The following is a 12,660-nucleotide window of genomic DNA, read 5'->3' as shown; positions in this document are numbered from 1 at the left end:
TATATAAGAAGTGAAGTTCTCAAGTAGCCTATATTAAACTGTAAAGGGCCAATGCCTTCAGAAATTTGTTAGAAAGAGTAGAAAAAACTGGCTTACCTGTTTCTTTGAACCACTACTATCAAGGAATTGTACCAGCAAACTCTCCACATCTCGGCCTGTCTCAAGTTGACATAGTTAAAGTTAAACTTCTTCTATAAGTTTTGGTACAAGTGTCTCTCCCTGACAAATGGGGAAAATGCCTTTAGACACAGTACCACTTGCACAGGTGGTGCAAGCGGAGAGGATGGAGGGGTGTGTCCAGACAATGTGGTGGTTTAGATTTGAACATGAATGCGGCCCCCCAGATTCCCACCACCCTTATGAAATATATACATGTCATGATGTAGAGACATCCCAAATGGTTGATTCTATATAAGCATTGATCCTGAAAGGACCAAGACGGTTTGAGACCCTGGATGACTTATGAGCCATGTTCAAACCGTAAATGTAGATTTTTCATATATGGTAATACATGTGAAATTAAATATAGTTTTTCATTAAAAAACATTTAAGTCTGAAGTATCTCTTTATATTAAACCAGGTTCTACCAAACTCCCATTTCTTCATTTCAGTATCAGGAAAATATTGTATCTGTTTAATCCTGTCGTGTAGTCCATTCATCACTTCTCCCTGTCATCTAAATCAGTTAAACAAAATCTATTATCACTTTATTTTCACATTTTTAGCACTAAAACAATTTCTTTGTAACCCGGCCTTTAAGATGGAAATCTGCCTTTGAACCAGGTTCCTGCTGAGCAAACTCTCTGTCTGTCCTTCCGTCTGATTTGTTGGACTAAAGGAGTTTCTTGTTTCTGTCTGTCCGTTCTGGACTGTGTGCGTGCGCTACACTGCAGAAGATTGTATTCATGGCTACCTCATGCTGTGCCTTCACACCGGGAGATCTCTTGCTCCCATCGTTACCAGTTTGCTTCATATGTAGCTGCATGTCCATGGAACCCCTCATTAATGACAGCTAAAATGTGACTGTTGGAGGGAAAAGATGAAGGGATAAAATGAGGGCATAGTTTTGCTGTAAAATATAGCAATAGCCAGAGAAGGAAGCAGTGTGAATTTGTTAAATTAGCTTACAGTGTGTGCTTCCATATAGGCAATATAGAGAATGTAGTTTTCTTTTGAATGGCACATTTATTCTCTTGTTACAAAACTGTAATGCCCTTTGCTATAGAAAATGGGGGAATAGGTTCCCTGTGAATTTTCTCCAACACCTAACATGCATTGTTTCTGATCTTGGTTTGGTATATGCATGGTATATGGTATATGGTATATGGTATATATATATATGGTATGTACTCTACGAGACTTAAAGCTAGGTCTGGTTATTCTAGAAAAGGTAGCAAGAGCCACAGTCACCAGATTTATTTCTTTTTTATTTATTGATGGCTATCAGGTCATAATGAGGATTTCCACAAATAAACCAAAGTAATTCAGAAAAAAATCACTAACATACCTTTAATCCCTCTTGTTCTTTCAGTGTAATATTTATTTTGTAGTTGTATGAACGATAATATTTAAAGCTAATCCACAGAAATAGGGCTGCCCGATTTTCCAGCATCGAGGCAATAGTCTCACAAGGTTGAGCCCTTGACGTTTCTCCACTCATCTGTAGTACCTCCTCAGCTGTTTCTAACAGGTGGGCCCACCGATATGGTATGGGGATTTGTATGGTACAAAGACAACTAACAGCCTCAGCTCTGATCGTTACGCTTTCACTTTAATCTTCGATCCTCTGGTGTCATGATGGTCTGCTCAAGACGCCTTTGCTAGCTCATGCCCTCCATTTCCGTAGCATAACACTGGAACATTACTTGCTTAATTAACTGAAAGGTCAAGAGGGCATGCAACAGGTCAAGCTTACAGGGATCTCCCTCTGCTGGATCAGGAGAAAAATTACTTCGTTTGGTGTCAGACCTATACAGTGTAAACAATGGCTAAGATGATGCTTTTTCTTTCTCTGTCTTTCTTTTTTCTCATGCAGAGCTCCGAAATCAGTGGCTTACCAAAGACAGGCTCTCCTCCTCCCTGGCTGGTCAGTATCTGTATTGTAGCATTATTACATTAACATGGCAGCACAGTCATCTAACTGTGTAGTTGCTTAATAGTCACATTAGGCTAATCAATTGATAGCTAGTTAAAATGCTGGAGGATATAGTGTCCATTGAGTTAAAAAACAGATGGGAAGCAGATAAATGCGGCCTTTGACCTCATGAAATGGGTTTAATGTGGGAAATCATACCTGCTCTGTCTGACAGTTTGGATGCCTGGGGACAGATTCACTAAACTTATAAAAGTATGATATTTCCAGGCTTTATCACTCCAATGACCAAATCATAATTGCAGGTTGTTTACTATCCATCTACAATGACTGGAAACCTGCTGAACAGATAAATTATGCCAGTTTGGACTTATCAACTTTTTTATTCCTGCCATAATCCTTTAAACTAGAGTAATGATTTATGGCTTTCATGTTGTTGATAATTTATGTTGTGACATTTTGTCCCTTTTGTGTAGCTCGACATTAAGTATTTGTCTCCTCTACTGCTGGCATACGAAGACAGGATGAACGAGAAAGATGCACTTCTGCAAACCACAGAGGTAAAGTGACTGATTGTATGCATTCATGTGAGTTTCTACTTATTACCACCTCAATCATCTGTCACATTAGCTTTCGTGAGCAGGTTAAATGGGCTGTGATATTAGAGACATGAGCAGCAAACAGTTGATCAACATTTGCTGTCTTCGATATACACAGCCCATGGGATCGAAACTGGCAATTCACTTGGTGGGGAACATAAGAGATTATAATTCAAGTGCTGGTATGTTTCTGAAAGCTATTTTTAGCTGATTTTGACTATGACTCACAGTCAGAGTCTGGGAAGTTAGGTAAACATCCCTGTAATCAGACAATGAAAGATAACCTTAAACATGTATTTCTTACGATAATCATTTTACTTATGAATAATGCTTTTCTGGGGGAAATTGCCTCCACCAAGGAGGTCATGTTTTGGTTTTGTCTGTCTGTGTGAGTTAGTAATAGTAGTGCGTAGTACAAAACCTAGATACTGGCTCTGTTTCTTTTTGTTAACACAATTTGATGACAGCAAATTAGTTCACTAAAAAGATTGTAATAGTATGTTACAAATTACAGGGGCATGTTTTAATATTAATTTCTTGATTTAGTTATCTAAAAGGTTCTGGCCCACCATTTACCAGCTTAGAAAAAATCTTTATGTGTCTATGTCTGTCTCTCACAGGAAGAGGTAAAGAGGTTGCGTGTTCATGTTGAGGAGGTGATCAAAGAAAATGAGAAACTCCATGATGAAATTGCAAAGATCGGAGAGGTCAGCCAGAAGGACTGGTAAGAAGACATGCTTTGTTTGTTTGTGTGTGGCTCAGCATGGTCAGCACTTGCTTGTCTCTACCTCCTGTATTCTCTATTTCCCTGCTGCTTTCTCGTCTCTGTGTTACTAAAGCTTATACTGCATTGAATAATAAACCAAAAGCAGTAAAGCCTTTAAATTCTCCTCTCTGCTCCTATATATTCATGATCACTTTTCCTGCTTTCATGATCCCTCTGGGTATAATATTGCTGATGCCTAGAAACTTATAGTTTTAAGTAATTGTTGTAAATAGCTCTGGTAAGTCACTCTCTTTTTACACGACACAGCTGCAGTAAGAGACAGGGTGTGAGTGGAGAGTGCTACCTCTTAAGCCCTGACCAATAAAAGCATTTTAACATCATCCTTGGCTCAGTGTGAGTGTGTCTGATGTAAGCCCAGAGGCTTCCCTTTGTCAACTCGTTTACTCAATCTTGCATTCACTTGGAATGGACTACTTCAATCATAACAAAAATGTGTACATAAGACAAGGATTTTAAAAATACAATGAAAAGATAAAAATAATTTAGGTGTTTACAAGGATCCATATATATGCAATATGTAGTATCAATACATTTGGATACTACACTTTATGTTAGTGGCTTAATTCATCTTATAAAGTCTATAGGAGCCCAGTTAAATCTTTTCACCTGCAGGAAATGCACCCAGGCATAAAAGCTGGCGACAACTGTGGACATGATGTACTGATAGAGATGGCATGATCACGAAAGGGGAAATTCAATTTAATACTACATAAAACTCATTATCTAAAAACACCTCTCAGAATCACTACCAGCTACTACTGCGCATTCTACAGTACAGATGATTCCCCTCTGTAAAGTTGGAAAAAGCATTTGATTTGGATTAAATTTTCCACTTTTTGCTCTGAATTCTTCCACATACGTCTTGTAAAACCTAAAAAATCCTGAATAAACTTTTTGAATGATCACTTTCCTACAATGCTTTTTATTATTTAGAAAATAATTAACTTGCAAGTTGTTCTTTAAAAGATAACATTTCTTAACCTTCTCAAAAAACCTTGGCGGGTCTTAAGGTAGTTTAAATTGACTTTAATTTAGTATTACATGCTAGTATAGTATAATCTTCAAAGTAAAAACGATTCAGTTTCATAAAGAACGTATTCAGTACCAACTTAAAGAGAGAAAGCTTGTTTTGTCAGAAAATTTGTTATTGCTGTTTTCATATTATTAGGCCTTCTGCTCTGCTAACTCAGTATAAACATTATAACTCTCTCTCTTTCCCTCTTTCCCTCTGCAGTCATCAGCTACAGCAAAAGGCCTTTTTGGTGCTACAAGAGAACCAGGTTTTGATTGATCAGCTCGAGGCGCAGCACGTTAAGGCCAAGGCCAACCAGAGCAGACACCACTCTGAAGGTATATTGGGTACAGTCTGAGATTTGAAAATGTGAAAATTAAATCAATTCTTCATAGGTAAATGTAAAGGTAGCTACACATAAAAATCCTTTGTGAGTAAATGTTTAACATTCCTCTCTTTCATTGTGGTCCGGTGTCCTTTTCTCTGTTCTGTGCTGCTTTCAGTTAGACAGTGTTTTATACTCAGTGTTCCCTCTCCTCTCTTCCTCCCTCTCTTTCCTCCCTTTGTAGTGTCTAAGGTGTCTAAGCAGCTGATGATGTTGGAGGCAGAAAATCAGCGTTCTCAGGAGGAACTGGAAGAGAGCCGGAGGGAGGCGCAGAAAAATACAAGGCAGGTCCAAGTCCTGCAGGCCCGCCTGAAGGATGCTGTCACCTGGGACGAACATTGCAGCATTGCTGGGAAACTGAGAGGGTAAGGTGCCTTTTTTCTTATCTAACATATGAATAAGTCAGTATTAGCAGCTGTTCTGCTCCTGAGCAAGGGCACATTTATTTTCAGGAGACAAACAAAGAGAAACCGGAAAACAACAGTTTATTTTGGGGACACATTTTTACTGAATGATTGTTAGGAAAAGCTGAAAATGTCTGGGTCCATCGTCCCAACCAAAAACACCTGGTGTAACTGTATAGCAAATTATCCATGAAATTAAAAAGATGGAGTCGACTCCTCACTGTTACATGTTCAAAAAAGGATCCATGAGTCAAAGATGCATTTTGTGGCTTTTATCAATACTTCAACTTTAAGCAAAATGTTATCGTCAACAGAAAACATCTGAGCCCTATTCCCTTCTTTGTCTTTAACCTACCAAACAATTGAGCAGGTGATTTAGAAAGAAGGAAACCAAACCCCTGGACCCCATTACACGGTTAAGGGGGATTGCATTTGTCAAAGTTATAATAAAACAGGCTCCTGCCGAGTTCTTTATCCGTCAAATATGTTTGATGACTCGATTAAGTTTATGTTCAGTTTATTATTAAGTCAGTTGACAATCGATTTGCAGCATATAAAAAAAGACAAGAAGAACAAACACTCGTAGGTTCCGAGGATTTTTATATTTTAAATGCAATAGAAAAGCATTGGGATATTATGAATACAATCACGTAGTCGGACAGAAGCTGAAACTGTTTGTTTAGAATAACAATTTTAACAGAATATGTTGCTTTCCAACAAATCATGCCAAATATGTATTGTAAGGATGCAAGTTAGACGGATTATTACTATATAAATAAATCTCTTTATACTGGTACTTAAAAGAGGCCTGGACACATCTTGTTCATAAGTGTCCACCAAGTACCAGATGTTGTGTTATAATCTGCTCTCGCCTACTCAGGCAGCTGGAGCAGCAGGAGAACAGCAGCAAGAGCACGATGGACGAGCTGCTTCTGCGCGTGTCCAGTCTGCAGGAAGAGAGCAGGAGACTGGCTCTGGACAAAGCCAACTTGGGCGCTGATATAAAGAGGATGGAGGCTGAGCTGGAGCTCTGCAGACAAGACAACAGGTACCAACTGTTCCATGTTCATTTACTGCTTTTGTCTGTGCGGATGCCACACAAATCCTTAATGAGCCTGACTTCTCAAGGATGTTCTCGTGGTCAATTAAGTCATCCCATGATCAATTGCAAATTCTGTTTGTATTTGCGACCTACCGTTATCTAAAGAGGTGTAAAGTAGAATCAAAACAAATTAGGTTACAGTTGAAGTCAATAAGAGAGGATTGAGATAGTATAAAGCCATTTTATTATGTTGTTGAATTCAGTACATTGACTGTTCACCTGTGTGTTCTCACCCTGTTGCTTGTTTGAGAGTCTTCTGTGTGGGAGTAAACACTGTGTTTGATCGACATCTCCCTCAGTATGGTGTTCATACTGTTGCACCAGTACATGCGTGGCAACTCATATGTTGTCTTTTCATTATTAGTGCATGCAGTTTTAATGATCTTGCATAGTCTTTAGTATAGCTCTGCCCAAGTTGGGAAGTGCGCTCAGGTTGTAGAGTTATGATTAATGTGAACCTTCTCATTCTGAAGTGTGTAGACTGTCAGGATGTGTTTGTTTGATTAACCAACAGTGTTTCCACCCTGTCTGTTTCAGAATCGCATGCAGCAAACTCTAGTTTCTCTCTTCTGTACCGTGTCTCCTGTTCTGTCATCTGTCTTTTGCCAAATTTTTTTGTCCTGTATTTTTCCTAAATCTCCTCCCTTCGTCAATATGTTTGATCTCCTTTGTTTTACTTGTTTCTCGTTTCTCCATCACTCTTTAATTCTCTTTCACCCATTCACTTCTTATCTCTTGTTTCTCCATCATCCAGGAAGGCTGGGCGGAGGATGTGTGTATTGAAACTTCAAAAGGAAGAGTGTGTTTTAAAGGCGGAACAGACTCTGCATTATCTCGGAGCTGTCATGACTCTGGCGGACCACATTTCCCAGGAGAGGGACCAACTACAACACATGGTACTACTTATACCGCTGATACTCTATTATATTGTATAATTCATGGTACACATGGTACTACGGATGTCCTAGACCAAGTGATACCAGGTTTGTATTTACACAGTAGTATATTATATTCCCTTGACACTTCTGTATTAGATTACATATTCTTTTTTAATTTTTTTGATATAGGTATTATACTTCTGAGAAGTGTGTCTTTTTTTGCCCATTCATCCAGATTGTACATGCAATACATCCATTTGTGAGGTCAGACACTAATGTTGGGCGAGAGGGCCTGGCTCGCCATCTCCGTTCTAGTTCATCCTGGTGTTGGATGGGGTTGAGGTCAGGGCTCAGGCCAGTCAAGTTCTTCCACAAAAGACTCACGTAACCATGCCTTTATGGACCTTGCTGTGTGCACTGGGGCAGTCATGCTGGAACAGAAAAGTGCCTTCTCCAGACTGTTCCCACAAATTTGGAAGCATAAATTGTCCAAAATGACTTGCTAAGCTGAAGCATTGAGATTTCCCTTTACTGGAACTAAGGGCCTAGTACAACCAATTGCAATGGGACTGAATGAAACTCCTAAATTTGATGATTAAGAGGTGGCCCAAAACTTTGGTCTATATAGTGTATTTCTCCAGCACAAAAGCAGAATTAATTTATGAGTTTGGCATTTAGTAAAATTGAATTAAAATGTTTCCTTTTTTACTAATTTCCCCTCATGCTACATTGTCACAAATAGTAACATTCGACTTAATTGTTTTAATACAGCAGGTCAAACAAAACTGTCTCAAGCTAAAGGTTGTCCAACACAGCTGTTTTTTCAGTGAGACTAATGGCTCGATCTTACACCCAGTGGAAAGCAGCATCGAGCACAATGGGCAAAGTGTCTCTGTTTGATCCATACTGATGAAGATAGTAAAATCCTGTCCACTCTTTATAACACAAGTTTTTTCAATTTTAGAACAAACATCTGCTTGGACTAAAAGACAAACTGATTAGCGTTGCTCACTTATTATATATCACGTATAATTATATTTGTCACATTTTATAAGTAACCAATCAAGCTGGGGGCCCTCTGTTGGTAGTCAGGACTTTGTGCCTAGTACTCATTCTTTGGTTAGATTGTATTTGGTCATCATCCAACTTCTTTGTATCTCTTAGAATTGCAAGATACTGACCCAATTGGTCAGAGATATTGACCAAATGGAAATTAAGATTTTGATTTAAATCGTTCATAATTGTCATCTTTTGCTGATTTGCTAATTTTGATTTAGACAGTATTGAGAGTTCTCTGATAAGTAGGTCTCAGGCCAGTTGACAGTTTTTGGGGATCAAGTCTGTTTTTAGTGCCTAAACTTGAGATGCATCCAACATTTAGGTATTATTGTAATGTATGTAATGTCCAAATTCCGCCCTGCATGTATTGTTGTATTTTTGATGTTTAATATGGACTATACAGGTTCTCTATGTGAAGCTGGAGGCTCATTACTTGGATTTCACTTTTTTTGTTTCATTGCATTGACTGCCAGAATAGATGTCTGTTTCCGTATTGTTGTTTGGTTTACTGAGATATGCGCTTCTTTAGGAAGATAAGGGTTTTCAATATGTTAAAGTTGACTATGGGTAGGGACCCATATGTGACAGCACTGCTCCGGGAGGTCATGGTGTTGTAGTCCTTGGTCATTAGCAGTGAGCAGAATTCGACCGCTTTATGTCAAAGGGTTAAGCCTAGGCTTCATCAGTACTGCTGTGTTATAGATATTAGATTTAGTTGGATACACAATTTACTTGAGTGCTCTCTAGAATTGTGACAAATTGTATTATTTATGTCTTAAAGTTTACGCCCTTCACCAGTTTGGAGAAAGTGTATATTGTTATATATTTTTTTGTATCTTTGAAACATCCAAAAATGCTACAATGTTTTTGTGTGTACTTGATAATTAATTTGATTATGTGTAAAAATAGACAAAAGTGCAGTGATTCATTTGATGAGTCATCTGATTTTCCGCCTGGATAATCTCTGAGGATCCCAACACTGAACTTTGTTTATATCGAGCTCTCGCTCACATGTGTAATCTGTCTGGTGGGCAATAATGAGCTTCTATACTATAGTAAACTTAGTCCACGAGTGCACATAGAATAATAATATTCATGTCGGAAATTCTGTCTCAGACTAGTGCAGGTGTGGAAAATATCCAGACTGCCAAACAAATTGTGCATTCACTCCAGGGAAGAGGATTAAATATCAAGTAAACTAACTGAGGTAGCTTTTTTTTAGCAGGCTGCTGACAGATGCCCAAACAAGATGGCAATTAACAGCAAATGAAAATCTTTTATTATTTGCCCTAGGCCTCAGTTTGGTTAAAGATTAAAATCGATTAATTCTAGTACCAGTTTACTGAGAAATAAATAGAAAACATCTCATTTATATTCACCAAAAAAACAAAACAAATAGAAAACATGTCTCTTGCTGTGGTTGTGGAACACTGTATTGATAAACAGATGACTGTAACATCCCATTAGAAATACCTTTTGTTTTTTCAAAGGCTTGATACCTTACTGGAATCACAACTTATCTTGTAGTGTCATAGTACTCAGCTGACTCTTGAGACCCGTATAACTGTTAATTTTATATATATATATGTTATACTATACATTAGGATTGATTATTGTAATATTGTATATTTTAAATATTTATATTAATATTTATTTAAACATATACTTTCATAATTTGACCACTCAGGCTTTGCATTTGGTCTCCCTGATAGGGGGGATGCTCTGCAGTCTTATCAGCATTATATACACTCATAGCCATAATATACAGGCTTGCTTAATCAGGAACTCCAGCTCATCTGAAACAGAAAATATCAGTAAGCAGAGAAAGTACTGCAGTTTGTACTTGGCTCATTTGGCAACGTGCCTGGAAGAGGAATGGAAAAAGTTTATCTTGTTAATGTTAATAGATGCAGGGACTTTGCCATCGCTAACTGTTTCAAGGGTCAGCAAAAACACACAATGTCGAGAAGGTCAGACTGACACCACAGTGTGTGTGTGTGTGTGTGTGTGTGTGTGTGTGTGTGTGTGTACCGTTGTTTTTGTGCTGCAGCATAGTGACGGTTAGTGAGCATCACAGCTGTTTCTATGTCCAGATTATAGGGCGGACACACCAGTTGAATATTGATTGTAATTTACCTCATTAATCAACTGTGATTTTGTAACCTTGTTTAGATAAACTTTATATCATCAGATTAGCTTTTTTTGCATTTAATAGCATTTTGAACCATTTATTATATTATTTACTGTTAGCACAATTAAAATCCTCTTTAATAAAGCTGTGCAGGTGTTTAACTACTTTTACAGGTCAAATTGACAATAATGCACAAAAACATTATTCCTTAAATTATTTAAAAAAAAAACTTTACTAAGTACAGACCTTATGACATCGGTATTAAGTTAATATTGCTTGTTGTTTAACCTGAACATTAACAGTTTCTTGATCTTTGATTATATTAACATGTTAATGGACAGTTTGTGTCAGTGTTTGTGCTTTACACATGACTACTGTAAACTGGCTACTGTCTTTCCTTCTTTCCTGTCATCCACCTCTCCCATAATCCTTTGTTTTCTTTCATCCTACGTGCGTTCCACCTCCCTCCGCGCTCCTCTCTTAGATCAGTAACCCCCGTCTTCCCTCTCTCCCTCTTCAGGCTTCAGATCTTCAACAGGAAAAGCAGCACTTCATCAGCAGAATTCTGAATGGCACAGTTCGATTTGGAAAACTGCGGGAAGAAGTCAAAGTAGGATCATTTATTCAACCATTACTTTGGCAAGAATATCAGCCCCTTTTAAAAGGCTCGCTCACTGCCTGACTGCCCTGCTTGCTGTGGTAGGTTTGTCTTTTAGTGGCCTACATCGAGTATTGAGGTCTTAACCAGAGCTGTTGAATTAAAGGATTTCTTATAGCCCTGTAAAACTTCCCTGTTAAATAATACCCAACTGTGCAAACTTGTGATGCTACAACTTCAGTTCAGTTGGTTCCTCAATGGACCAGACTGGAACAATTTACCTAAACGTCTATTAGCCCAGGATGACCCTGCACTTTACTCCCTATTGATCAGCCCACTCTTCTGCCCTGATGAACCATCAGTTATCGGCCATCACGACTCAGAAAGTACAAATTGATGGAGAGTAGTGCCTCTCAGATTGACATCTCCATGAGCTCATTGGGTGTCTGAGGACTGTATTTTTCTAACTTGTGTAGAATCACAGCACACTCAGTGATCAGCAATGACAGCAGTGGTACTGTGCGTACTATTCTCTTTGACTTTGGTCCAATAAACTCAGAGTATCTTTGTCACACTGCTGCGGTTGGTTATCCAGTATATGCACAAATATCTGTGGTTAATGCACAGGGCCCTATCCTGGAGCTATAACTCCCATATCCAGTATACTATTTTAGCAGCTGGAAATGAAGAAATACACAGTTACTTTATGGTTCATCTGTGACATGTCAGAACTGAGGGCTGTATTGTGATGCTGGAAGGTGGTAAACTGAAGGACCAGTGTCAGGTAGGTAAACTCTGGGGAGAAGTATGTGTACACTTGATGAGTAGTATATGCAAATGTGCAGACAAATTGCAGGTGTAAGGGGTCGAACATACTTTCTGCGTTTGCTCCGTGTTACGTACTCGCTTCAGTCACAGATACATGCACACAGTTCCATTGACTCTAGAACAAGGGCCGGCGGGTCATGCATGTGTACGCGATCCCACATTTCGTTCCAGTCAATGGGAATATTCGACACAGTCGCCTATTTAAGTCAAAAATGTTGGGCTGCACAAGGTCGTCCACACAGGGGCCTGTGCGTACCTTAGCAGACATGGGTGGATAAGGAAATTAACGTCACAAGGACCATAGCAGATCCCAGTGGACTGGCGCACACGGAAACTATGAATTTGGCTATGCAGAATCCTGTTGCAGCAATTTTGATTTCTAGCAATTTTGAAAATACTTAGTTTCACATTAAACCCATTGCTTGGTTCAGTTGTGCTCTTAGCAGTTGTTTGTCTGTTAAATATCCCCTCATATTTTATTCAGTCTGATAGATCTCACTCCGGTCGAATGTTTTTGCCCATGGATGTTTTTTCACTAACAAGTCAATGTTTGTGATAGACAGTATGATCATAGATGAACCTGTTTTCATAGATGAACCTGTTTTCTCCTCATCTATTTTCTGGCAAAAACAGCCTTCGCTCTCCATAGGAATAAAATGGAGCCCAGTGTAGCGAGTCACCATGGAAACCTTTTTTTCCTACAGTGCCACATTGGTCTGAAAATCTCCACAGTATCATTGACAGTATTCTGCAACACCAGTTAGAACACCCACCATTTGACTGTT

General features: G+C 38.7%; 1 protein-coding gene across 1 annotated transcript in view; it reads left to right on the top strand.

The window, feature by feature from the left end:
- Positions 1-12,660, top strand: part of cep89 (centrosomal protein 89) — a 56,639-nt gene that overhangs the window by 8,285 nt on the left and 35,694 nt on the right. The window contains exons 9-16 of the mRNA XM_053426067.1: positions 2,036-2,086; positions 2,569-2,652; positions 3,312-3,415; positions 4,713-4,828; positions 5,060-5,240; positions 6,160-6,327; positions 7,136-7,277; positions 10,970-11,059. Coding sequence (XP_053282042.1) covers positions 2,036-2,086; positions 2,569-2,652; positions 3,312-3,415; positions 4,713-4,828; positions 5,060-5,240; positions 6,160-6,327; positions 7,136-7,277; positions 10,970-11,059 — 936 coding nt within the window. The remainder of the gene's footprint in view (positions 1-2,035; positions 2,087-2,568; positions 2,653-3,311; positions 3,416-4,712; positions 4,829-5,059; positions 5,241-6,159; positions 6,328-7,135; positions 7,278-10,969; positions 11,060-12,660) is intronic.

Source organism: Pleuronectes platessa, chromosome 1, assembly GCF_947347685.1.
Source record: "Pleuronectes platessa chromosome 1, fPlePla1.1, whole genome shotgun sequence".
Lineage (NCBI taxonomy): Eukaryota > Metazoa > Chordata > Actinopteri > Pleuronectiformes > Pleuronectidae > Pleuronectes > Pleuronectes platessa.
Note: the sequence above shows the minus strand (reverse complement) of the source record. Positions and strands in the feature narration are given on the sequence as shown.